At 41.1% G+C, this 23585-nt stretch overlaps 1 protein-coding gene across 5 annotated transcripts in view; it reads left to right on the top strand.

The window, feature by feature from the left end:
• The first annotated feature begins 479 nt into the window (after positions 1-479).
• Positions 480-23585, top strand: part of ZNF654 (zinc finger protein 654) — a 37990-nt gene continuing 14884 nt past the window's right edge. The window contains exons 1-4 of one of the 5 annotated variants that reach the window (XM_061454344.1): positions 481-706; positions 12425-12570; positions 16914-16995; positions 18909-19044. In XM_061454344.1, the coding sequence (XP_061310328.1) occupies positions 575-706; positions 12425-12570; positions 16914-16995; positions 18909-19044 (496 nt within the window). In that variant the 5' untranslated portion in view covers positions 481-574. Of the gene's footprint in view, positions 707-12409; positions 12571-16913; positions 16996-18908; positions 19045-23585 lie in introns of all 5 variants that reach the window. The other 4 variants (XM_061454346.1, XM_061454347.1, XM_061454348.1 and 1 more) reach the window with 4 other exon arrangements.

The raw sequence follows: 23585 nt of genomic DNA, 5'->3' as shown, positions 1-23585 counted from the left end.
CTCCGCCGAGCCGCCGGACCGACCCACCCTGGCGGCCGCGGTAGGCGGGACCTAGCAACCCGCCTGGCAACCGCCGCCCGGCGCCACGGAGCGGCCGTGGGAGAGAAACCCCTCGGTGATTGGCTCCCTCCGGCCAGGGTGCCGGCGATGGACTGCGCTTCTGACCAATTAGAAGTGGGAGGCGGGTGTAGGCGCCGTGATGGAGGTGCTTTCAGACCAATCAGAGTGGGCGGCGGTGACGGCGGCGTCTAGCGGACGGGGGCTTTGGCCAGTGGTCGGCAGGAGGCTGCGGAGGGAGGTGTAACAGGCGGAACGAGCAGCCAATGGCGACGCGGAGACAAAGTAACGAAGAGACTTTTCCTCCAATCAAAGGACGCTGCGGCGGAAGGGCGGAGCCAGAGGTCATCGGCGAGTTCGCTCGTCGCCGCCTGTTGATGGGCACTGCGGCCGGCCCAATAGGAGCGCGGCGGGTGGGCGTGGCCGGAAGTGAAGCGGCGGGGAGGGTGTCGCCCCTTCCGGCGTGGCGGGGCGGGGGCAGGGGGGTGCTCGGTACGCGCAGGGCGGCCGGAGCAGCATGGCGGAAGACGAGAGCGATCAGGAGTCGGAGCGGCTCAGTGAGGAGCTGGAGGCGCTGGTGGCGCCGGGCCCCACGCCCGGCCTGCCCGCCCTGATCAACAGCCAGTATTACTGCCGCCGCTTCTGCCAGGTGAGCGCCGTCCCGCCCCCCCGACCCGCTCCTCGGCCCTCCCCCCCCCCCCCCCGGCGGGCGGGGGTGGGGCGCGGCGGAGCTCGGGGTCCCCCGTTCCCTTCGGGGTCCCGGGAGTAATGGAGGCGGAACGCGGTGCGGGACCGGCGCTTCTGCCCCTCAGCCCTCCGCGGGGCCGGGGTCGAGCTGCTCCCTGCCTGGGTCAATCCCTGGGCAGGGTTGAGGGGGATGCGGCCCGGCCCGGCTCTGTTTAGCCCGCTCCATTTGGGTCTTAAGGCGGAGAAGGGCAACGCAGGCGACGCCGGTTCGTCCGTGGGGCGCTGAGTGCTTCTGTCTCGGGGGAGGGTGGAGGCTGCGACGGCCGCGGAGCCGGGACTGGGAATGGGGCTGGCAGGGACGTTGCGGGGTGGAGGGAAAGCAGGGGAGGCTCCCGGTAGGGGGGCGGGAGCGGGGAGGAAGAGCCGGGGGCGGCCGCGGGTGGCGGGGCTCTACCGCTGCCGGGCCCGGCGGGGAGGAACACGTGGGGTCGTGGCGGTGCTGAGGGCAAAACAATTCTGGGTGGCATTGCCTGGGCTGGGGAGTTGGGTAGCGGAGAGATGAAGGCAGGGAGGGCCTCGGAGACAGTTCCCATGGTGGTGGCCAAATCACACCAGGGTATGCGTTTGGGGTTTTCCCTTTCTTTGGAATGCAGCGTTTGTTTCTGCGGGCCCGGAATTACTGTGTTCTTTGCAGCCTTTTTACGTATGTCCTGCAAAGTAATGAAGTGACAACAGGTTGCTTTTCCTACTTGTTTTCATCAGCAGGTGTTGATGAAACATTAGTTATGCTGGGTATATTTCAGCCATGCTGCTTGCTGTTTCCTGAAACAAGGTCCAGAGGTTTCATGTATGGGATTATTTCATTTTATCAACTCCTTGTCTGTTTACTTCACCACTGCGATTGTGTTTTTCTGTTTAAATAAATGTGTTTCTGTAGTCTTACTTTGTTCTTCCTGTTTTAACGTTTAATGAAACATCTGCTATGAACATTATTTACTGTAATGTACATTTAAAATCATCTCGGGTAACGTACTGCACAAGAAGTCTGTGGGCTGCTTTTTTGTTTTATCTGTCTTTTTATATTGCCTCCTGTTCGTTGATTTCTCTAAACTTAGTATGTGTGAAAAGGAATTGTGAAGCCAGTAGAAGGCGAAGTGAATGTTTTTGCAAGTATGGCGTCAAGTACAATTATAAGAAATCACAAGCCTATTTGATTAAGTTGGCAGGTTGGAAAGATGGTTGCTTTTGCTGAACGCAGAGAGTTTTACCCTAGATTCTTCTAGCTACACTTACTGTGTCTTGGATTCATTGTGTTATGGAGGAAGTGCGGGCAGGGCAGTAACTTCATATACTGATGCCAATCCCGTTTCCCAGGCAAAGTTAGGAATTAGTAGAGAACAGAAGAGGACAAAACCAGGGAAGGAATTTCGCTATAGAATAGTTGTATCACGGTTATTACTGGTAAAGTATCTAAATCACTTGACCTTGACTTCTGCAGTTTCTTTTGTATAGCAAGATTTCCAAGCCCTCTCCCCTACTTTGTTTTGCTTTGAGTTTATGAACTCTCCACATGGGCAGCCAGTGTTCTGAGTGTATGAAAGGTTGTTTCTTTTCTCTTAAATATTCTTTCTAACAATGCATAGTTTAAACAGTCCTGATGAGAGTGAGTTAATGTATTTACACATGGTCTCCAGGGACTTTTTTTGTTGGTTTGTTTAAATTTGGCCGGGTATCATCGGCTGTCACGTGCTCACTCAAAACATAATCTTCCATGTTTTGTTTAAGCTTGCTTTTTAGTAATGGTTTCTCCTTCTGATTTAATCAGATAATCACAAGATCTTAACTGGTGTGATGTACTGGTATGGTAAAGCCCTTCCCAAATCTTCATTCGCGAAGCCAAGCCATTGTCAATTTGTGCTTTGACAGCAAATGAAGTTGCGAATGCTCCAGATTAGCTGCCATTTACCCTCTAGTGGTGTAATTATACTGGCCTACATATACCTGTACATACAGAAGACTCATAGGCCTTCAGCCTATAAGTTTTGGAGTATATTTATATTTCTTCAGGAAAGTATCATGAAGTTTAGGTCAGCTGTTTCTCATAACATTTGTTGTAAATAAACTTCTCACTGTCAAATACTCTGTCGCTGTATTAGCTTTAACTGCTTCCCTCTCCCCCAGATATGTCTTTTTTTAGTGCAGTTTTTATCTTTGACTCTAGTTTTTGTCAGAACCTGTTGCTTTGTACTTTTCTCTCCAGGTCTTCTAAAGGTCATATTTGGCTGTTGTGCAGATCAGGGCTCTCCACCTCATTCTGCTCCACACTGATAACAGTTTTGTTTGTCTTAATGGTTATTTGGCACTTCTAAACATCCTAGTTTGCCTCCTGTGTTCCTGGGTTTGCATTGGAAGTTGAACAGCAGTTGTAGAAATAGTGGCTTTGTGACATGAGTTTGAACTACCCAAAAGAAACATTTTTATTTTTGGAATAACAACCTATTAAAATACATGGTTGTGCTTCAGTTGTATTGAAAAAGCTTGGTGTCAGCTGAGAAGAATATTGTTTAGACTGCTTATAGTTATGCCACTGTGTGAAGTGTGTGCACATTCACATCTCTCAGTAAGAGCTGTAGGAAAAATGAAGCAAGGTGTAAAGCTGTTTGGGTCTGTAGAGCATTTTCTGTAGGTAGAAGCAAAGACCCCTTCAGTGATCTTTAGGTAAGTGGCTTAGACCTTGAAGTGCATTGGTGTGCACGTCGTTCATCCTTGAAATATGTTAGAAAGGTAAAATATTGCTGTAAGCAGCCAGATTTAGTCCTCCTGAGGCCTGGAGTATTCCAGCTGAACTTCACTTTCAGAGGGTAGATTAAATAACAGTTACAATAGATGACCGGATTATCAGAGCATTTTCCTTAAGTATAGGTATAATCACAGCCTAATGGTGCGTAGTTTGTTTTCTGTTTTGTGTTGAAGGTGTACATGGTCATGCGGTGTCATTGCAGTCTGGGTCTTCCATGGCAAAGCGGAATGAAATGTTTGCTTAGATTGTTATGTGAGATCGATGACATGGGGAAAACAAAGATCAAGATTTCTGTGGTTGGGAAGGAAAAGAGGCAGTGGGAAGATAAGCGCTCAGCTTATGCATCTTACCAGCTGTTTCTGTGTTACTTTCTAAAAATTGCTGATGTGGCATTTTGTCTTATTTGTGAAGTTTGCCATGAATTGAAACCGCTTAGGCGTTGGGGGAAGCAAGTCTACCATTCCCAACTTTGGCATGCAAAAGAACAAGGCGTCTGTAACTGCTTTGTAGGTTTAAAGAAATTGGAAAGGTGGTACCGAGCAGAAACCCCCTGAGTCTGAACATTTGGGAAAGCTTCATGATTTGCTTCTAATGCTAAATGTGGAATTTTACATTCTACACAATTTTTCTTGGGGACCAGAGCCATTGAGATGTTCCTATGTGAGTGAAATATAAGTGATGGAGGGCAGAGAAAGTAGCCTAGATGGTTACCGTTTGATATGAGCGTGGAGGGAGTACTTTTATAATTAGAAGGATGAGTTTCCCAATTTACTCTTTTTGAAAACACCTTAAGAGCGATCTGGAGAATGGATATAGTTTACTTTCTTGCCTTTAAAGTGGGTGTAGTTTTATCAACTAGCTTGAAATGGCATTTTCTTTTCAGCATCTTTTCTCATAGTATGAAGTGCTACCAAAAAATTACAGGTTACTGCCAGCATTTCTGTAGTTGTCCACATGGCTGCATAACTGTACTAGATGTTACTTTATGTTGTTTGGTACTGACTGAAATACACACCAGGTGAGTCTGATCTAGAGAGACAAGCTAATACTGAGGGGCAAACACTACTTGATCTGATCTCACTGTGGCATCAGCTTCTGGCCTTCAAGTATGACCTGACTTCCTGAAGTAAAGCTTACTTACTTTGCTTACATGAACCAGTGGTATCTTGTGTCACCGCTAGAAAAATAATTCTTGGGTTTATAAACGTGAAAGCCAAGTAGTAAAATTTAGTAACGGGCTAGAGAAGATAGTGTTTCCTGGATTTATTTTAGTAGGCAGACAAAAATACAGAGGTGTATGACTCAACTTCTTGTCTGTCTGTCTTTGTGGGGATGATGGCAAAAAAAATGTACACGTCTTTGAATGTTTGTTCTTCTGATTTTCGGGTTTGATACATTTTCACCTTTTTTGTGATGCGCTTAAATAGAAAGTACTTGCTTTTGACTCCCAATTTTAAGTCAATAGTCATTAAGCTGCTTAAAAAAGAACAAAACCAAACACCCCCAAACCTTTAGGTTATGCCAGACTTCTATTTCACTATATTTTGGACCTTGGGGTCCGTATTTGATCTCTGTACACTGTTTTATTTTAAAGTTTGGCTACAAAGACCTTGTTCACATGAGTACTAGTGGTGGAAAGTGATCTCTTCAATTTCTTTGAAGCTGATTTCTGTGTAATGTGTGACATTGCTAGTTGCGTGAAAGCTTGTAAAGGGAAGGGCAAGCCATACATTGCAGTAACTAAATTTACCTGCGTATCAAAGAATACCATGACTACTTGAAACAGTTGAGATTATTTTTAGCCTGTTACTGTGTTCTGTATTTACTGGGTCTTTTTTAATGTGCTTGGCTGGTGAAAACGAGCATATTCAGCTTGCTAGTTAGTTTAGTACTGTGCTGCTTGAAAGTCAAGTGGAGTTCAGGTTTAAAAGGAAATCCTAATAGCAGTGGCGAGCACCAGGTTGTATTTACTCCCAAGATGAATGCCCAGTGTAGCATTCAGTTCTGTTGAGGATTACCTGTCTTTGAAGATGGGTTTCCTGGTTTATGATGGTGGCACTTTCCCTTGACCCTTGATGGGAAACCCGATAAGCCACTATCATACAAGACTGTATGCGCATTGCACTTGGCTGTTTTCAGTCAGCTTCTCTGGAGGTTTCACAGTAATAGTTGATTTTCAACCTTCCATTTGCAGATGAATAGGCTGAAGGAGTCAGTCTTCAGTGCTCTTGTCTTGTCATTAACATTATAAAGTGCTTTCTCATTTGCATATCTGCTTCTCTTTTCATAGTGGCTTCTCAGCTCATGCGCTGGGGGTCCTTTTAGCTTTACATGATCTCCCTGTTTTACAAGTGGGATTAAGGAGTTAGTATTGTCAAAAAGGAAACATTGCAGATATGTTCAAATACATTGTACTGTTTTCTTGATCTTTGTAATGTAGTTCTCCTTCCACTTTGGAACTTTTCTGTTTTGTGTTCAAATATCTTGGTATTGCTACTTCTCCAGGTCTCAATGCCTTGGCTCAAAGGTTAGCGTTTGTATGAAAATAAGCTTTTGAGTTTTGCTTGGAAGAATATATCAAGATTGTAACTTACAAAAAAGTTGCAGGTTTTTATACCTAAAAAGGATGTCCCTTGAATGCTGTCAGTGCTTCTGCAGCATAGACTGGCCGGTAGCCTTGCTGTGTGGGCTTTTTCAAGTTAGAAAAGGCACAGTTATTGCAGTAGGTAATGAAACAATCAAAAAGTTAAGTCCTTTGGGGTAGCAGTTGTGCAGATGAGGTAAAGAAGTAATAGTACCTTTTACCTGAAATGCATCTAAAGTTGTGCTTTACTGTTACTGATGACCTGGTTATACAAGTTGATGTGTATGTTCGCAGGGTATACAGATATACAACCTAAATAATTGTTTATATTAGTTGACTTTGACTCAGTGGGGGGTATAATGTGAAAAGATGAGGAGGAAAATTACTTAATTTCCATATAAATATTTATCTTTCAGTCAAAATCTTACACAGGCTCATGTACTACAGTGCTACAAGTAACCCAAACTGCTCTTCTAGGTTCAGTATAGTTTTCACTATTGTGCAAGTGATGGACTGTAAATACATGTGGAAACTGGCTCTTTGGGTGGCTAAATGTAATGGGTATATGGAACCCAATCTGAGATATTTTTGCCTCTAGCAGGCTGAAGAGATGGATGAGATTTAGTGGTTAGGGGTGGGGGGAAGCGTTTAGCTTTAAGGGTAGAGATTTGGCAGGGACTTGTCTCATAGGATGTGTCATGCTGTTACTGGGTGATGTTTTTTCTTTTGCTAGAAGTGTGATTGTATGATTATGTTGGGTTACTCCTTATGTAATATTCACATGTGAATTGCAGTAAAGACATTGGGTGGGTTTTTTGTTGGTGTGTTTATGTTTTAGTTACACCATATAAAACCATTTTAAACTTGTATCTGTTAAGTAATACTTAAAATCTTATGTATTAACTCTTTTCTACTCTATTTGGGTAGTGGGACTCTTTTTGTAGGAGCATAGTTAGCTTGTTTAAGGAAACAGAACAAAATGCCTGTCATCCACTAAACAGGTTAAAAAGACAGTACTAAAAGGTGTGATTATTCCTCTGAAAGTTCCAGCTGGATTGAATTTACTGTTGCTGAAGTTCTCTTCTAGAACTGAACTTCAGTATTCAAGCTGCTCTGGTACTTCAGCTGAACAGGCAGCCATGGTAGGTGTTGCTTTTAGTGATGGTTTTTCATTTTCAGGAAACCTTTTTAAGCATGCCAGGTTTTTTGCTTGGCATTTTAAATCCTTTTTTATTCATTCTGTTTGATTCCTCAGTATTTGCTTATTCTAACAAATTACAACCACTGTATTTGCCAACTGGTTTTCTTTTTCTGAAACCTATAAACAAAGTAGTCGCGGAACTGTTGTGGCTTCTTTGTGACTCCTGTGGTGACTTCTTTTGCTGCTAAATCTCACAAAGTTATGGGAGCAACTTCATTTAAAATCCCAGTCATGCAAAACTTAAAAGTCGCTGGAATTGGTTTCTTTCTGTTGTGGAGAGGAATAGAAAAAGCTGTAGCAACTTCAGGCCTACTGCTGCATAAAACATTGGGTCCCTTGTGTCTTGCGTATTTGCAAATCCAGTTATTAGCAATGCTATTTCTCTAAAGCTTTTGGAGTATAGTCAAATGACTTTATATGTGTATATTTAATCAGTCAAAACATAATCTTAAAGGATTTTTTATTTGTTTATTTATTTTTGCATTAGTTCAGGTCTTTAATCGCTGCCTTGTTATTTTCAGGGTGAGATGCTTTAGCTGTGTTCTTAGAAACGTCACATAGGAGACTGATAATTCAGGTCTTGATTTTTAACAGGCCATTAATAGGATGTATCTGAATCACGGATTTTCCTATGAGTTACTCAAATGTATTAAAGAAGGGGAAGTAGCATATTGGTATGGGGGAAAGATGGAGTTGAAGTGCAGGCAGAGGGCTCAGAAAGATGCTTCAGACTCCCTTGCAGTATCTGTACTGAATAAGAAGACAAACAGCCCCAAAGTCTGTCTCTTCATGAATGCTAGTAATTTAAAAAGTAAAGACAGATGTGGGGATGATGCATGGAGAGCCTTTTAAGTATATAAGAAGTTGCATGCTAATGGAATTCTCAAAGAGAATTGTTGCAGAACATCACATAAGAATGTCACCTCCCCTATGGTTTTCTGCCCTGTGTATTGGACAAGGAACAGGCCACTTTGTTTTGACAATGTGCTTCTTGTTTGGCTGACTTCATTAGACTGAAATTAGTGTGCTTGTTAAAAACTATGCTGATAAATATAATGTTTAAATAAAGCCCTAAGGACTCAAGCAGCATTATCTATTTCATTTTCTGAAATACTCTGATAATACTTGACAACTTGAGGGTGAATATAGATATGTCCCTTCAACTTTTGTTTTCCTTGAAAAATGCCAGTAGCAGTAAAGGGGGTTTTGGGTTTGTTTGTTTTGGGGATTCTTTTTGATATAAACCTTTACCTATGTTGTTTTACAGCCGTGTTTCAAAGCGTGCCATGTTGGGTATAAAAGGAAAAGGTTTTAGTTTCCATTACAGAAAAAGCTATCCTGTAATATCCCTTAAAAACGGACATTGAAGTACACATCAAATTGTAAAACAAAGGTACATTATTTCCCAAACCTCCCCCTTTTTTGGTTTGTAATTTTTCATAGTTAGTTTGGCTTTTTCTCAGCCCCCCCATCTTTTACTGGTGGTTGTTGCAAGTGTGCTGAGAATTGACCAATTTTAGACTTCTAGTTTGGGGGTTTTGGGTGTCTTTCTGTTTTCTCCCTGGGACTGATGAATGTATGGTTTCAGGTATCCATACTCAGAAGAGAAGCATGGTATTCATATTCTTCCTGACCAGTTGGAGGTGTGGGGGGCTGTTGCTGCGAACCTTTTGTGGATGCATTTGAGTTGCAGATTAACTGCCTAAGACAGTGGTGTTGTTGGGGTGCCTTTATATCTGTGCTGCCTCTGGGACATCTGTGACAGGCCAGATCAGAGAGCTGATGCAGGCGGTGACTGATGGGTTTTTCTCTGGGAGAGGAGGCTGTCCTGTGCCAGTTAGTTTGTGTCCTGTCCTAGCTTGCTTGGGTTTCAGTGAAGCACTGTAGGGGCACCGAGGCCACTAGTAGGACTGTAATGCTCTTTATAACTTGTGTGCAGTAGGACTGCACCTTTCAGATGCTACACTAATCATTAGCATGAGCCTTTGTTGTATTGCTTTTGAATGGTGATTATTTGCATTCAATATTTGGGGATTATTAGGACCAGAATCTTACCAGAAGTTCATATAAACCTAACCAAAGAGTGAGACAAGCAAATACAGTGACTTTGCCCTGTCTAACTGTTTACAGTTCAGGTATTTGTTGTAGTTAGTAGCTTCTGCTGGATATCTTTTCGTCTTGTGTAGCCATTCAACATCCACAGCATCCCTTTAGTAAGAAGCTCCACAGCTTAACTGTGCAGTGTGAAGAAGTACCTCCTATCATTTATTTTGATCCTGATCACCAGCCTTGTTTGGTACCTCCCCCTGCACTTGTCATTTCTTTACCATCTAAAGTGTCCTAGATTGATCCTTATGTGAAATTTATTTCACTAAGCATTTCTTGCCTTTCTTCAAAGCTTTTTTTAGGCCTTCTCCATTCTCTTTTGAGATAGAAACCAGTGGGTAGCAAACCAGCATGCAATTTTATACGTGTGGCGATGTGCTGTGGTTTTGAGCTGTTAACAGTCTGCTTTATCTTATTACTCTCCTTAGAGTTAACCTGCTTGCTTGGCTATTGGGATGAGCAGCAAGGTGATTTTTCATTAAAACATCTTCCATAATAACAGCCTTACTCTTGGGTAGTAATTGTCAGTTTGAAGGCCATCATATTACATGTTTGGCTTGTTTTGTTCCCAGAGTACCACTGCACACTTGTCTAAGATGAGCTTCAGTGCCCACTCCCATAAATCCTCTCTGCAGTTCTTTACAGTGAGTACTTTATGCTGCCATCATGACAAAATATTGTCTCACTGCTTGAAATCTCTTATGAGCGTATCTACACTGTGCCTCTCAGGTGAAAGTGCTGTGAAACAGCATGGTGAAAACTGATGTTTTATTTGTACCTTTGACCCCTTAGAGGCTAAAACCACTAAAGGATGTTTGTTCTGTCTGCTTTGTTTCTCTGATGTCTTCTGTGTTTTCTTACACAAGGGACCTTGCTAAAAGGGTTTCAGAGAACATGGAATAGATGAGCGAGGGAAAGAGTATCTGCAGTTCTTGCAGTTTTCCTCCAGTTCATCTGGATATTTGGTGTATTAAGTTAACAGGCTTTCAAACAGGGATTATTAACATTTGGTGGAAAGTCCAGATCTACTTGTAAATCAGTCTCAGCTGTTATTGGTGAGGAGACAAAGCTCCTGGTCCTGTTATCAGTAGCTGCTTTGCTCTGGAGTGGCTATCAGAAATGGGACACTGGCCTGTTCCTGTTGCAGAGCCATAAACAAAATTAGGCATGCAGAATTAAAAATGTAGGCCACTTAACCTGGCTTAACAAGCTCTTCATTTACTTCCTGGGAAATGAGACAAGTGGGATTCACAGACTTGAGTCAAAACGAAATCCCGAAGAGGGATAGATCTGATGTTTGACTCAGTCCATGCTTTACTGGACTAAATCTCATAAGAGATTTCAGGCAGTGAGACAATATTTTGTGATGATGGTAGCATAAAGTACTCACTGTAAAGAACTGCAGAGAGGATTTATGGGAATGGGCACTGAAACTCATCTTAGACAAGTGTGCAGTGGTACTTTGGGAGCAAAACAAGCCAAACATGTAATATGATGGCCTTCAAACTGACAATTACTACCCAAGAGTAAGGCTGTTATTATGGAAGATGTTTCAGTGAAAAATCACCTTGCTGCTCATCCCAATAGCCAAGCAAGCAGGTTAACTCTAAGGAGAGTAATAAGATAAAGCTGAGAGTTAACAGCTCAAAACAGCCCTTGAGGTAAGTGGCCGGGATTGGCACTTAATAGCTTTCTTGAAGCCAGTTATTTGCCTCTTCCATATGCTATGGAGTGCTTTACCTTTCTCTTTATACACAGCTGTTGGCACTGTGTTTCCTCATCTGCTTCTTGCTTTCTTGGGATGTAAAAGATCCAGGTGGAGAGCAGTGCCTTCCGCCCTGAAGTGCAGCTAGTCCACTCTTATGCTTATATTGAAGCTGTGCCATTATGATGAAAGAATAAGGCAAGAGTAAGTGAGCAAAAGGGGCCTGACAGTAGTGCGGTCAGATAAACTATGTGCCAGGAGCGTGGAAGAAATATGGTTTTCAGTCTCTGCTTAGAGTGCTGCATGAGTTACGTCTTAGCTGTTGATTAAAGGAGGAGAGATTACCCAAACGCATTCTACTTGCTGGAGGACTGGAATGTAAGGACTGGTCCGTCACAGAATTGATGGGTGACTTTGCAGACATCGTTTTATTGCTGTGCTTTGTGCTGAACTCCGTGCTGCATGTTTTATCTATGGAGTGCTTTAAATAGACTGGGCCTTTCAGAGGATTTCAGTGTAGGGATACACATGTCGAAATGCCAGGTGGAGCTGGGTTACTGAGCCTCCCAGTGTGGGCATAGACAGTGCCAGGAATTTATATTTATTAATACAAAAAGGATGGACTAGATGACTGGGCGAGGATTTTTCTCCATTAAAACACCTATGTTTCACCTTTATGTTTCCCTGTAAACAGTGATGCAGTTTTGTAACTGTAGATCAGGACATGACTATCCTTAGTTCCATTGTATGGATGAAAAAGACCAAACTGACTTACTCGAACAGATAAAGGGTGACTGGAATGTTTGTGCCTTTCTCTGCTGACGTCTAGGCCAGAAGAGCACAGGCTAGTTTTTCCCCTCTTGGAAAGTTTTAGAATGGAATGTCTGGATATTGTTACGGACTCTCTAATTTGTAACTTCTTGGAAAGTAAAACCTTGTGTTTAAATGCAGAGTGTCCCATCTACTGTGTTTAAATGCACAGTATGCTATCCATTGTGTTTAAATGAAGAGTGTACTATCTACCGTGTAAGAAGAAAGTATTTCATGCCTCGCCCTCTGAAGAGAATAATGTAGGTCCTTTGTGCTATGTCTTTTATAATGTAGGTCATAAAGTTTCTATTTATTTTTTCAGTTTGATAACACAAGATGGTCAGGGTTTTGGTTACAAACCCTGCTTCTGAGGGGGAGGGAGGGGAGATAAAGCAGGTACAGTATTAACTACTTACTTCTGACTAAAGAGAATGTTTTACATCATGATATATATTTCAGTGTTTTTGTCATTAGGTTGTTGAAGACTACGCTGGAAGATGGCAGGTTCCTTTGCCTCAGCTTCAGGTGCTTCAGACGGCGCTCTGTTGTTTCACATCTGCCTGTGTGTCATTCCCAGCTGAATGTGAGCACGTACAATATGTATTGAGTAGCCTAGCTTTGTAAGTATATGATTTTTTTTCAATTAGTATTATTTCATTTACAATATAGATTGTGTTACTTTTATAATAGCAATAGAGTCTCAGAGAACCTGAGAGTTTAAGAGCAGTTTTACAGGTGACATAGCGACACGGAACCCAGAATTGCTAACTGAGGATGCAAACACTAAAATTTAGTCTTTGTAGATGTCCTTGTTAAATATTCAAGTTATGTCCTAAAGGTTTTCTGACAAAATGAACTATGTAAAGAAATAAGTGATCACAGTACAGACTTCTTTTGGGGAAAATCTTCTTTTGGCGTATTTGAAGACCAGTCTTTTTGACAGTACATAGCTATAAATTTATCTGAAGTTTTTACTGTTCTACCTCTAGTGATTTAATAAGCTAAGTAGTTGTTAAAGTAAATTTCTCGTAGTGTTTAAGAAATGAATCCATTTTAAAATGGATGTTTATATCTGAGTCATCAAAATGCCTATGGGAATGACTTGTTATGCAGCTAACTGACCAAAAGTCAAATTCAGCTTGAAAAACTGCAGAATATTAGGTCAAAAATCTTACTATAATCTCAGTTTTCTTAATGCATTGGTGGTTTTCCCACATGAAGGCTGAAAGTGTCAGGGTAATGATGAGTGCATCAGTTAACATCCCATCTTTTCCTTGCTCTAAAAACGCATTTTTCAGGTTTCAAAACCTCACCATTGAATGGAAGCAAAAGAAATCTTTAGGCAAGTTAGATATACTTAGCAGAGATGCAGTGTACTTTATCTTCTCTCAGCAGATGGGGACAAAAGCTTAAAAGCTAGCTTTGTATTTTGAGTTTGGTTTGAGCAAATCAGATGTATTTGTTCAGCTGGTTAAACCGCTTTCTTGTTGAGCGGTGGCTTCAAATACAGCTCTGTATCAAGTGCAGCCTTTCGTGTGGGAATGTCTTGCTGTCACCTTACAGAGTCATCAGAAGTGAATGCTCTCCTAGTCTTCCTTTCTTACTTTACTTGGTCAGGAGGACTGGGTTGCTTATTCTTTCCACTGTTCCTGAGATATTAGTACTGATTATGTAGGAGTAAAGGCTTTATTCTGTACACTTACAGAGTATATGCTATCTTTAAGTGTTGGTGAGACTTCACCAAAGAGATTTACTTGTGGTTTTGTGTGCGTGAAACTATTTGATGTCAGACTGTTTATGGAAGCATAGACCACAGTTACAAAACCAGCTCAGGAAAAGACTAGCAGTTGCATCAAAACATGGTGACCTCTCTTTTCTCTTCACAGCTATTTTTTTAGAGGAAACCTCATGAAGTTCAAGCTGTGCTTCTATATACTTTTAAGTAGCAATGCTTGGAAGGGGAATATAGCAGAAATTCAAGTATTTGTTGCATGTGGGGTGGTTACATCCTGATAATGTAGAAATGAATTGGTGACTGAATTCCTGTCACCCTTTCCTATATTGGTTTGTAGAGCTGGGTTTACTCACTAAGATTTTCTTCCATTCTAGAATGCCAGCTTAGTTTGTCTTCTGACTTTGGTTCACTGACATACTTTTGCATGTGATACCATAAAGGAGTCCTGGAGCTTAGTAGTTGCAGTTACCTTTGAATCCATAACTCAAATGACTTCTGGAAAAATTGGTGTATGTTAAGCCTTAGTTCTTGGACAGCAAAAATCTTCCTGACTGCCTTGTCATACTTGAGTAAAATTTCCTTGGTAACCAGAACAATAAGCTATTAACAGCAATGACTGTTGCACTTCCACTACTTAGTAGCCTTGCTTCACCTCAAATGAGGCAGCATGTTGGTTAAGAACTATTAATGTCAGGGGTTTTAATAATTGTGCCAACATGCAAATGTTCTTGGGCAATCTTCTGATGCCCATAATATCAAAATAGCAATGTGATAACTCTCTAAGCACCATTATTATGAATGGGTGGATGCAAATATGAATGTGCAGTGCTGCAGACTATTTTAAGATAGCTGGGCCAAGCTGGAATTGGCTGTAGTAATTTTAACTCGGAGACCGGTCATAAGGAAATAGAAATATTTTGATAGCTTCCTTTATTAGGCTGATAAGAGCGTGGAACAGGTACATTGACAGGTAGTTTACACTTGTTCACTGTTAATTCCCAGATCATTTGTCTTTTGCAAGGTTCTCTTTAATCAGTCAAAGCGAATAAAAAAGGATGCATGCATCACTAGCTATAACTAGTTTTGTCTTATTTAAGTTCCAGTCTGACTGCTTTCCAGATCATGACATGACTCATGTGTGACCTTTCCCAAGAGTCAAGTGTGCTACAAAACTTTGTTTATCAACATGAAATGAGATGATGTTTTTCAGAACCAAGTACGTATTTGGATACTGGTTGCTTTTTTCAGGCCATATTTGAGTTGAGAGTCAAGGACCTAATCTGGAGAAAAATCCCGTCATTGAGCATAATGGATTTGTATCTTAAATTTTCTAGGTCTATTTTAGGCATAGCTTAGGTTAGGAGAAAAATTACTGCAGCATAATTTAAAGGAAACCTAATTTCATTGCACATTTGCATTATTCCAGTACAAAACTTCCTTTTGTTCATGTGGATGTTAAGATTGTTTAATGCACAGTAATTCTGAGAATGTTGTCGAGAGGAAAAATGGCCTTCAGTCTGCTTTTTAACTTCTTCTGAATGAGCTTTATTAAAAATGAAACATTTTGTTCTTTAGGAATGCTCTGGGTTTTATCTTCAAATATATTTAGGTTTTACTTGTTCACTGACAACTGCAGTGAATTTAATTGTTCTGTAAGAATTCCTTGTCCAGCTGTTCATGAAAATCTGCCTTTTGTTTTAAAAGCTGTTGGAACAGAAGATTAAATGCTTTAGTCAGAAACGAAATTGCCATCAGCAGGATCTTGACTCAAACTTGAGGTTGGAAGAGTGCTGGAATCTCTTTCAGGAGTCATCTACCACCTTCTCCCCCTCTGCCTCGTAATTCTCCCTCTTCATTGGGGAAAAAAATGTCTAGAGAAATCTTAAAGAAAATTATGCCTGTTTTCTGTTCTGAGACCAAAGCCTTTGCTGTTCAATCCTGTTTCTATAATGCCCTAGATGCATAGAATTTCTTTTGGTATTCTTTCAGTACTGCCTTCCCCTCTGAGAGCTGCTTAGTTATTGCCTGCTGCTCATGACTTTCTCAGCCAGCAACTGCAGGTTTAGTGCAGCACTTGGTTGTTACCGTTTCCCAATAAAAGTTAAATTTCTTAGAATCTTAATAGATTCTAAGATTCTAATAGATGGCACTGGAGCCATCTGCATATCCATGAGATCCAACTATCTAGTTCTTGACTGAATTGACTGAGTTGTGAGTATTACCTGGAAGTATGTTTCTGCAAGTGAAGAACTAAATTGATTTGAGGATCAGTCCTGCCTTCTGCTTTATCTGCTACTGGTTTTGAGGCAACACTTAGGAATTCATGTTGCTGCACATAGACCTTACTTGCTTAAGAACTGGTGGTGGTAACACTGAAGTTTTATCAATTCATTTGAATACCATACAGAAGATGAATGTAGTTCCATTTCTTATCTGCACAAAAACTCTCTCTTTGAAAGTCATCTTCAAAAGCCGTTTCTGGAAATACAAAATTAATGGCAAAAGGCTTTTATTTGGAAATATTAAATAAATAGCACCTTTAAACCTGCATCTTCACAGAGAGACTTCAGTGGGCATTTTGTCAAGACAGGCTGAAACGGAAGAGAATGTGTTACTAGAAAGTGCTTATCGCAATTGAAAATAGGAATTCTTGGGGATCAGCATTCACATCAAGTTACTATTCCTTGAATGTAACTCCATATTAACTGTGTCCTGAAGGCGTTCTACAGTAGTCCTCTTTCTTTCTCAAAACTGCTGCATGTGTGACAACTGCTTGGGCTTTTCAGGAACGTTCACTTTTGGAAGTATGGAGCACATAAGAGCTCTTGAGGGAGAAGATCAGGCAGGTACCATGAGTCTAAATGTCCTGAATTTGTGAGCAAGGTGTGGCAGAAGGGGTTTTAAGTTGTGCTTAAATCTAAACTGTTGTATTGTATTTGCAACTCGATGCCTGATGAAAAATACGTTTGAGGTGTATGTGGGGAAGTCTTTAACTGCCAAAACCCAGCACAAAATATCAGACCAATGTAAAGTTCCTGAAATATGAGTTGATTTAGAGAGTGTGGGCATTAGCCAAGTGTTTTAGAGTGACTCTGGCATGGTCTCGGGTCTAGAACTTACTCAAGTCCTACTTTTGGTTTTAGTGCTGTGAAAAGTAATAGACGTACAGTAGTTTCGTTTTTTGAATGAACATTTTTAGTTTGACTTGTCACTACTTCTGTTTTTTAGGAGTTTTTTTGAATTGCTGCTGTTCTTTGGGAAGGATGAGTTCTATGAAGATCCTTTGAAAGATATTTTAGGTTCAATCCAGGTAGTGTTGCCTACTTTCATGTAAACCTTTAATACTGTTTTACTACATGTAAAGATAGCTTTTGGGGATGTATAACCTGGAGGAAACATGCCATTATGGTGAAAGAAGGTAGCTGGTTTCCTTACATTTTTACCCCTCCAAAAAAGAGGGAAGGGTATTTGAAGGGAAAGCCCTTTATTCTTATATTTATTGTCAGTATTGCTATTTGAATCTATTTGGACAAAGTAAAATGTACTTCTCTTTGTAATAACGCTCTTGTTCAAGACAGATTTTGCGTGCTTCCCATCTAAAAGAGGGAAGCTTTGCTTGTTTATACTAATCAGAGCTTAATGCAATCCGGTGTTGCACACCGGTTTGGGACATGAAACCTCAAGTTTCCCTCTGTGGTTTTAAACAGTTAAATTTAATGAACTCTTCAGGTCAGCATAAACTTGCATTGTTTGAAACTGCTTTTCTCTTGGCTGGACTGGGATAATGTTTTGTATGGCTATATAAAACTACATAAGGTAAATGAACCTGGATTTAAAGAACTGCACTTTGTTTTTGCCAGATAAGTTGTTTGGGAATGTTTTCTTTGACCTGAACCCATTCTGAAGGTTCAGTTCACTGCATAGGAACACAAACACTTTGTGCCACCGTGACAGGAAGTTTTGTTGTAGGGAAAGAAAAGATGACCAACAGGATTCTTCCATTTGTTAATACTGGTCATGGATCTGCAGTTTAAGAAATAGCTATCCCTTTGTTACTTTTATGTTGATACCTGTTTGTTACCGCGTGCCAGCACTACTTACCTTAATTATCAAACCAGGAGCCATTATGTGCTGGATTAGAACTGGTGGAAGAATGGGGTCAAGGAATTGGCTTAGCAGCCTCAGGAATGAGTAGGGTCTCTTGCCTAAGAGTAATGGGACATTTTGGCAGGCTTGCAGTAAGCACTTCTCAAAAACTTTCTCATGAACACAAGAGACATAACCCAAACGGGTGATGTGTAACGCTTTCTCCTCTGTGCTTTTGTCTTACAGTCCTCAATTGCCTTGACTTTAAAGCAGTGAATGTATTAATATAGATGTTTACACAATTTTCTATATAAGAATTTCTGAATCAGTTGTGTAATCAAACCAGTTCAGTTACTTACCCATTCCTTACCTCCAGACCTAGTCATCTGAATACAAAAGGAAAAACTGAGTTGAAGCTAAAAGAGTTTATGTAAAAAAAGCCCGTGTGAAGTTCATTGTATGTGCATGGGAGCCATTCTTCAGCTGCACTTTATTTTTGTTTTAAAATTAGATAGCTTTTGTGATTAAGATTCTACAGTTGATTAACATTCAAGTTGACACTTCTAGCAGCCAAATGTAAGGTGCGTGGAGGGATGGGGAGAACTTGGCGTACATGAACACCAGTGATGGCTAAAACATGCTGGATTATCTTAGGCAGGCATAATTTCTATTACGTAGAGATTTGGAGAAAAGTGGTTGCTTGAGGGCTGGTGACTCACAGGGCTTAATTCAGTTTTTCCCTCTTAGAATTCAGACACCATCACTGGATCGCAAATCCAGCGGCAGCATGTCTAAATGTGTGCAGGCTAGCATGAGGTAAAGACTCTGACAGCGTTATGCCAGTAATACCTCCCAGTTCAAGGAAAGGCAGTTTTGCACTGTTATGCAAATGGAAGGCTCTTGCGTTCTGGCTTCTACAGTTCTATATTACTGCTTTTAGAGAATGTAAGTCATTGCTTTAGGGCTTTGTGTAGGCTTGGTCAATGAAAAGATTGTGTGGCTTGAATTGTTGACTGAGGAAATACTAAAACATGCTTGGATTTTCTTGAATCTTTTGGATGACCTAACTTTATTTTTAAACAGCTTTTTGGGGTTTGTTTTTTTTTCCTTTCTAATGATTTTTCTTTTTACATGTAGGAATGTCAGAACCTTCTCAGTAGATACCGAAATATGAACCTGGAACTAGTAACTCGAATCATCCGAGATGGTGGACCATGGGAGGATCCTGTATTACAAGCAATTCTTAAAGCAAAGCCTGTGTCACAGGAATTAGGTACTTCATATGCCATGTTACTTTTTTTTAGAGTACACAAAATGGGTTGAATTATGCTTTTATGATATTAGGGTCAGGTGTTGTCAGCTGGCATTGAACATAACTATTTTTCTGTAGTAAAATGTACAGCTCCCTTTTTATTTGAAAGAAAACTAATTTCTTTGCTAGCAATTTAAGTCTACTTTTACAGTGTAGAGGAGGCTACTGAGCAATTACTTGGGAAATGAGTTTACCAAATATAGCTAAACTGAAAGAGCATGGAGAGTGACTTGACCTCAGTTAGGCTACTAAAATAGCGTGATCGAGGGAGGACCTGATGTCTATTCCTGTATTCCTGGTCCTTGGGCTCGTTAATCTTTGTTTTAAATTGTTAATAACTGGGTTTGTGGCTTGGTTGTGTTTAGAATGATGCCTGTGACTATACCTGATAGCTGCTTTGTTTTTACGTATATGTAATTCCTAGAGTTGGGAGTCGGAGAAAGAGGCAGCGTGTGGAAAACAAAATTACTGGAATGTTAATGGAAGTTCACAAGGGGAAAAATACCCAGTCTACAGTGAAGTCTTCACTGACATCTTAAGCAGCATATTTGGTAGCAGTGTTCACAGAGGACTATCTATTTGATAGTGATTAAAAAATGCTAATTCATTTCTCTGTTTATGACAGTGCATTCATTCTGTAGAGTGAGGAAGAGGACTATAAAGTAACAGCTACTGAGCAAGCTGCCTTCTTAACCAGAAGAGTATTGTGCTAGCAACATGAACATGATTAAGTGTGTAGTCTTTATTGTTTTGTCTCTCTTGTGAAGCAGGTGCTTGAGCAAAATAGTTTACATGTGATTTATAGATCTAATAAACTTCTGGTCAAATACCTACAGAAACAAAATGAAAACAAAGATTATCCTTGGCTTGTTCTATATCCTATGACACTCTAAAATTTTTTGGTAGTTACGATCTGAAGTTAGATCAAGTCTCAATCTCCATCTCTCCAGCAGAAATCGTTTTAGTCCTTTGCTTTAATGATTCCTTTGATCATCATGATGCCTCTGTATGACGGGTAACAGTTTGAGGACTTTTACTTAGTTTTAACCTGGCAGAGTAGGAATGATGCTGCCTGTTGTCACTAGATGATTAGTTTGTTTCCTTTTGTTGTAGGCCGCATCTCCTTCCCCTCTGCTGAGGTATTTTTCCTCCTTTTATCTTCTAATATCCCCACATACCCCCTTGACATATCTTAGCTGTGATGACAAACATTTTAGATCATATCTTTTGGAAGCTCTTCCTTTCTTGTCTCACTTCCTCTAAAATCTGATTCCTCTGAAGTCTTACACGAAGCAAACGTTCTGTGCTGCTTATTAGGCTAGCAGTATTTGGTGTATATTTTGAAACCCGGCCATATAGTTCCCTTAGGGATCAGTATTTTAAATGGGGAAAACTGCGTATTATTGCTGATTCACCAACCATTACTTGCAAAAGTCAGTTTGATAAATATGTACTGTATGAACTGCATAATCCTGCCTTTGATTCATTAATTACACAGAGAAGCTTAGGCCAAGACAAACCTCCCTGGGTCTGTTTTTACGTGAGTTGCATGCTTTGAGATGTTGCATTCTGTTTTGAGGTGGCTGGAAAGGAAGGCAGTCTTTGGGTTTAAAAACAACAGCAGACTTGAAATATAGCAGCAATAAACTTCTAATAGATTAGGGAGAATAAAGTGGCCTGCTGTGAACATCTAGAAGAGAATACTGTAGACAGAGGTAAGCTCAGGTGTAAGCAGCTAATTAGCTTCTAAGCTGATGGTTGGCATCTATTGCTTTAAAGCAAAGCACCACACATGCTGAACAGGAATAGCAGTTACTTTCCCCAAGCCATTTTGTATGTATCACATACTTGGCTAAATGCTACTGTAGTTAGCAGTTGTCTTTTGCTTGTGGGGTTAGAAGAGCTTACATGTTCTTCTAGATAATATGCTTGGGAAAAGAGAGCATTCCAGGATGGGGAGGGAGCAGAATCCTGCCAGTGGTGTAGCTGGAACTCGCAGTCTCTTCAAAAACAGCGTTGGAGGGTGTAGGAGACACCTTCTCTGGGAGGTTGTGCTGCTAGAAGTGGGATTCTCACTTACAAAGCAGAGGGGCATACTGACTTCAGAGTTCCCCACACAGAAAGTGGGAATGATTTAACAAGTTAGCTTAGAATCATAGAATCAATTAGATTGGAAAAGGCCTTTAAGATAATAAAATCCAACCTTTACTGCCAAGTTCACCACTAAACCATGTCACTAGGGGCCTCATCTACGTGTTTTGTGAACACTTGCAGGGATGATGATTCTACCACTTCCCTGGGCAGCCTATTCCAATGTCTGAGCATCCTTTCAGTGAAGAAGTTTTTCCAAATATCCAGTCTAAACCTCCCCTGGCAAAGCTTGAGGCCTTTTCCTCTTGTCCTATCACTTCTTACTTGAGAGAAGAGACCAGCCACCTTCTTAGTCTGTCCTCCTTTCATGTAGTTGTAGAGAGCAGTAAGGTCCCCCTGAGCCTTCTCCAGGCTAAACCCCCCAGGTCCCTCAGCCGTTCCCCATCACACTTGTGTTCCAGGCCCTGCACCAGCATCATTGCCCTTTTCTGGACCCACTCCAGCACCTCAGTGTCTCTCTTGTAGTGAGGGGAACAGAGGTGAACACAGGATTCAAGGTGCAGCCTCACCAGTGCTGAGTACAGGGGGATGATCACTGCCTTGGCCCTGCTGGCCACACTACTGCTGATACAGGCCAGGATGCCGTTGGTCTTCTGGGCTGCCTCAGCAAAAGCTGGCTCATGATCAGCAGTCATCAGTCAGCATCCCCAGGTCCTTTTCTGCCTGTAGCACTGTGTGGGGTTGTTGTGGCCCAGATCCAGGACCTGGCTCTTTACCTTGTTGAATCTCATACCGCTGGGCACAGCACATCGATTCAGCCTGCCCAGATCCCTTTGCAGAGCCTTTCTATCCTTCAGCAGATCAGCACTCCCAGCCTGCTGGGTGTTGTCTGCAAATTTACTGAGGGTGCATTCAATCCCCTCATTCAGATCAGATCATTAGTGAAGATATTAAATAACACTGGCCCTAACACCAAGCCCAGAGGGACGTCACTAGTGACCGAGCACCAACTAGATGTGACACCATTTACCATCACTTCTTGGGCTCTGCCATCCAGGCAGTTTCCAACCCAGCCAGTTCCTCCAGGAGAATGCTGTCAGAAACAGTGTCAAATGCTTTACTGAAGTCCAAATAGACAATGTCTACAGCCTTTCCCTCATCAACCAGGCAGGTCACCTTGTCATAGAAAGAGATTAGGTTGGTCATGCAGGACCTGCCCTTCATGAACCTGTGTCAACTGGTCCTGGTCCCTTCTTTTCCCACACATGCTTTATGATCTTACTTAGGATGATCTGCTCTGTGATGTTCCCCAGCAGTGAGGTCAGGCTGATAAGCCTGTAGTTTCTGGGGTCCCCCTTCCTACGTACAAGACAAGTGTCACTTATACTGTGGTCTGCAGTCTTCCCTCATTTGAGTGATAAGGATGATGCAACCAGTTGTTAGATACGCAGCATTTACTTAACGTCAGCACATATAAAAGCTAAGTATTCCCAGTGTAATTTTTCAGTGTGAGTAGTCAGTGATCTGTTGGGTAATGTTTGCATGTGACACCAGTGATGAGCTTTATTATCTTTTTAATGTTAATTCAGAAGGAGAGGCCTTTACTTGGCATAAAGGGTATTTCCTTATAATCACTTTTTCTTGCAGTTAATGACTACTGTTAGACGCTGGCTTTTCTTTCTATCCCTGGAAGTGCTAATGGATAGTGGGAATGAGATTCTCTGTTATGGTGGACTTTATGATACATCTATTAAGAAACCTTATCTCACCTTGAATAATACTCCTTAAGTGTTCATTAGCATATAATGCCATTAAGTTTCATAAAAACAAAGATCTTGGAGAAATCCTTTTTCTGAGCACAAGAAATGTCTTTTAAACCAGGCATCCTTATTAAACCAAGTTTAACTCCTGTTATATACATGCTCTTTTTATTTTGGGGTGGGGGGGAATCACTTGGCTGCTGAGATAGCGGTTTTCAGTAACCACTTTTTTGTTAAATCCTAATAATGTCACTTTTAAGTTGCTTGTAACTTTCTTAATACATGTTCCCTCCAAGGTATAAACTTCAGCCTTTGTTGACTCGAAATTGACAATCTTGTTTCTTTTTTTCTTATTTAATATGAAACACTGCACAGTACTACAGGGAATGCACTAGAAGTGGTGGGATTCTTAAGGTAGCTGTTGAGAATGTAAGAGGAAGATCAGCCCATATTGTCCAATACATTAATGTTAACACACTGTTAACACCTCAGAGTGTGCATTTACTTGACAACATGCAAACAATTCTCAAAATAAAAGCAGCATTTTATAGTATAATATATATATTTTGTAGTCTTGAATGATATTTTAATCTTAAGAGATATTAGAATTGCTATGAGCTATAGAAGATCTCAAGCATGTCTTTTATGTAT

Source organism: Pezoporus flaviventris, unplaced genomic scaffold (genome assembly GCF_033815535.1).
Source record: "Pezoporus flaviventris isolate CSIRO_AGI_PZ_B2104156 unplaced genomic scaffold, CSIRO_AGI_Pfla_v1 ptg000015l, whole genome shotgun sequence".
Taxonomy (NCBI): Eukaryota; Metazoa; Chordata; class Aves; order Psittaciformes; family Psittacidae; genus Pezoporus; species Pezoporus flaviventris.
This window is presented reverse-complemented; position numbering and strand designations above follow the sequence as displayed.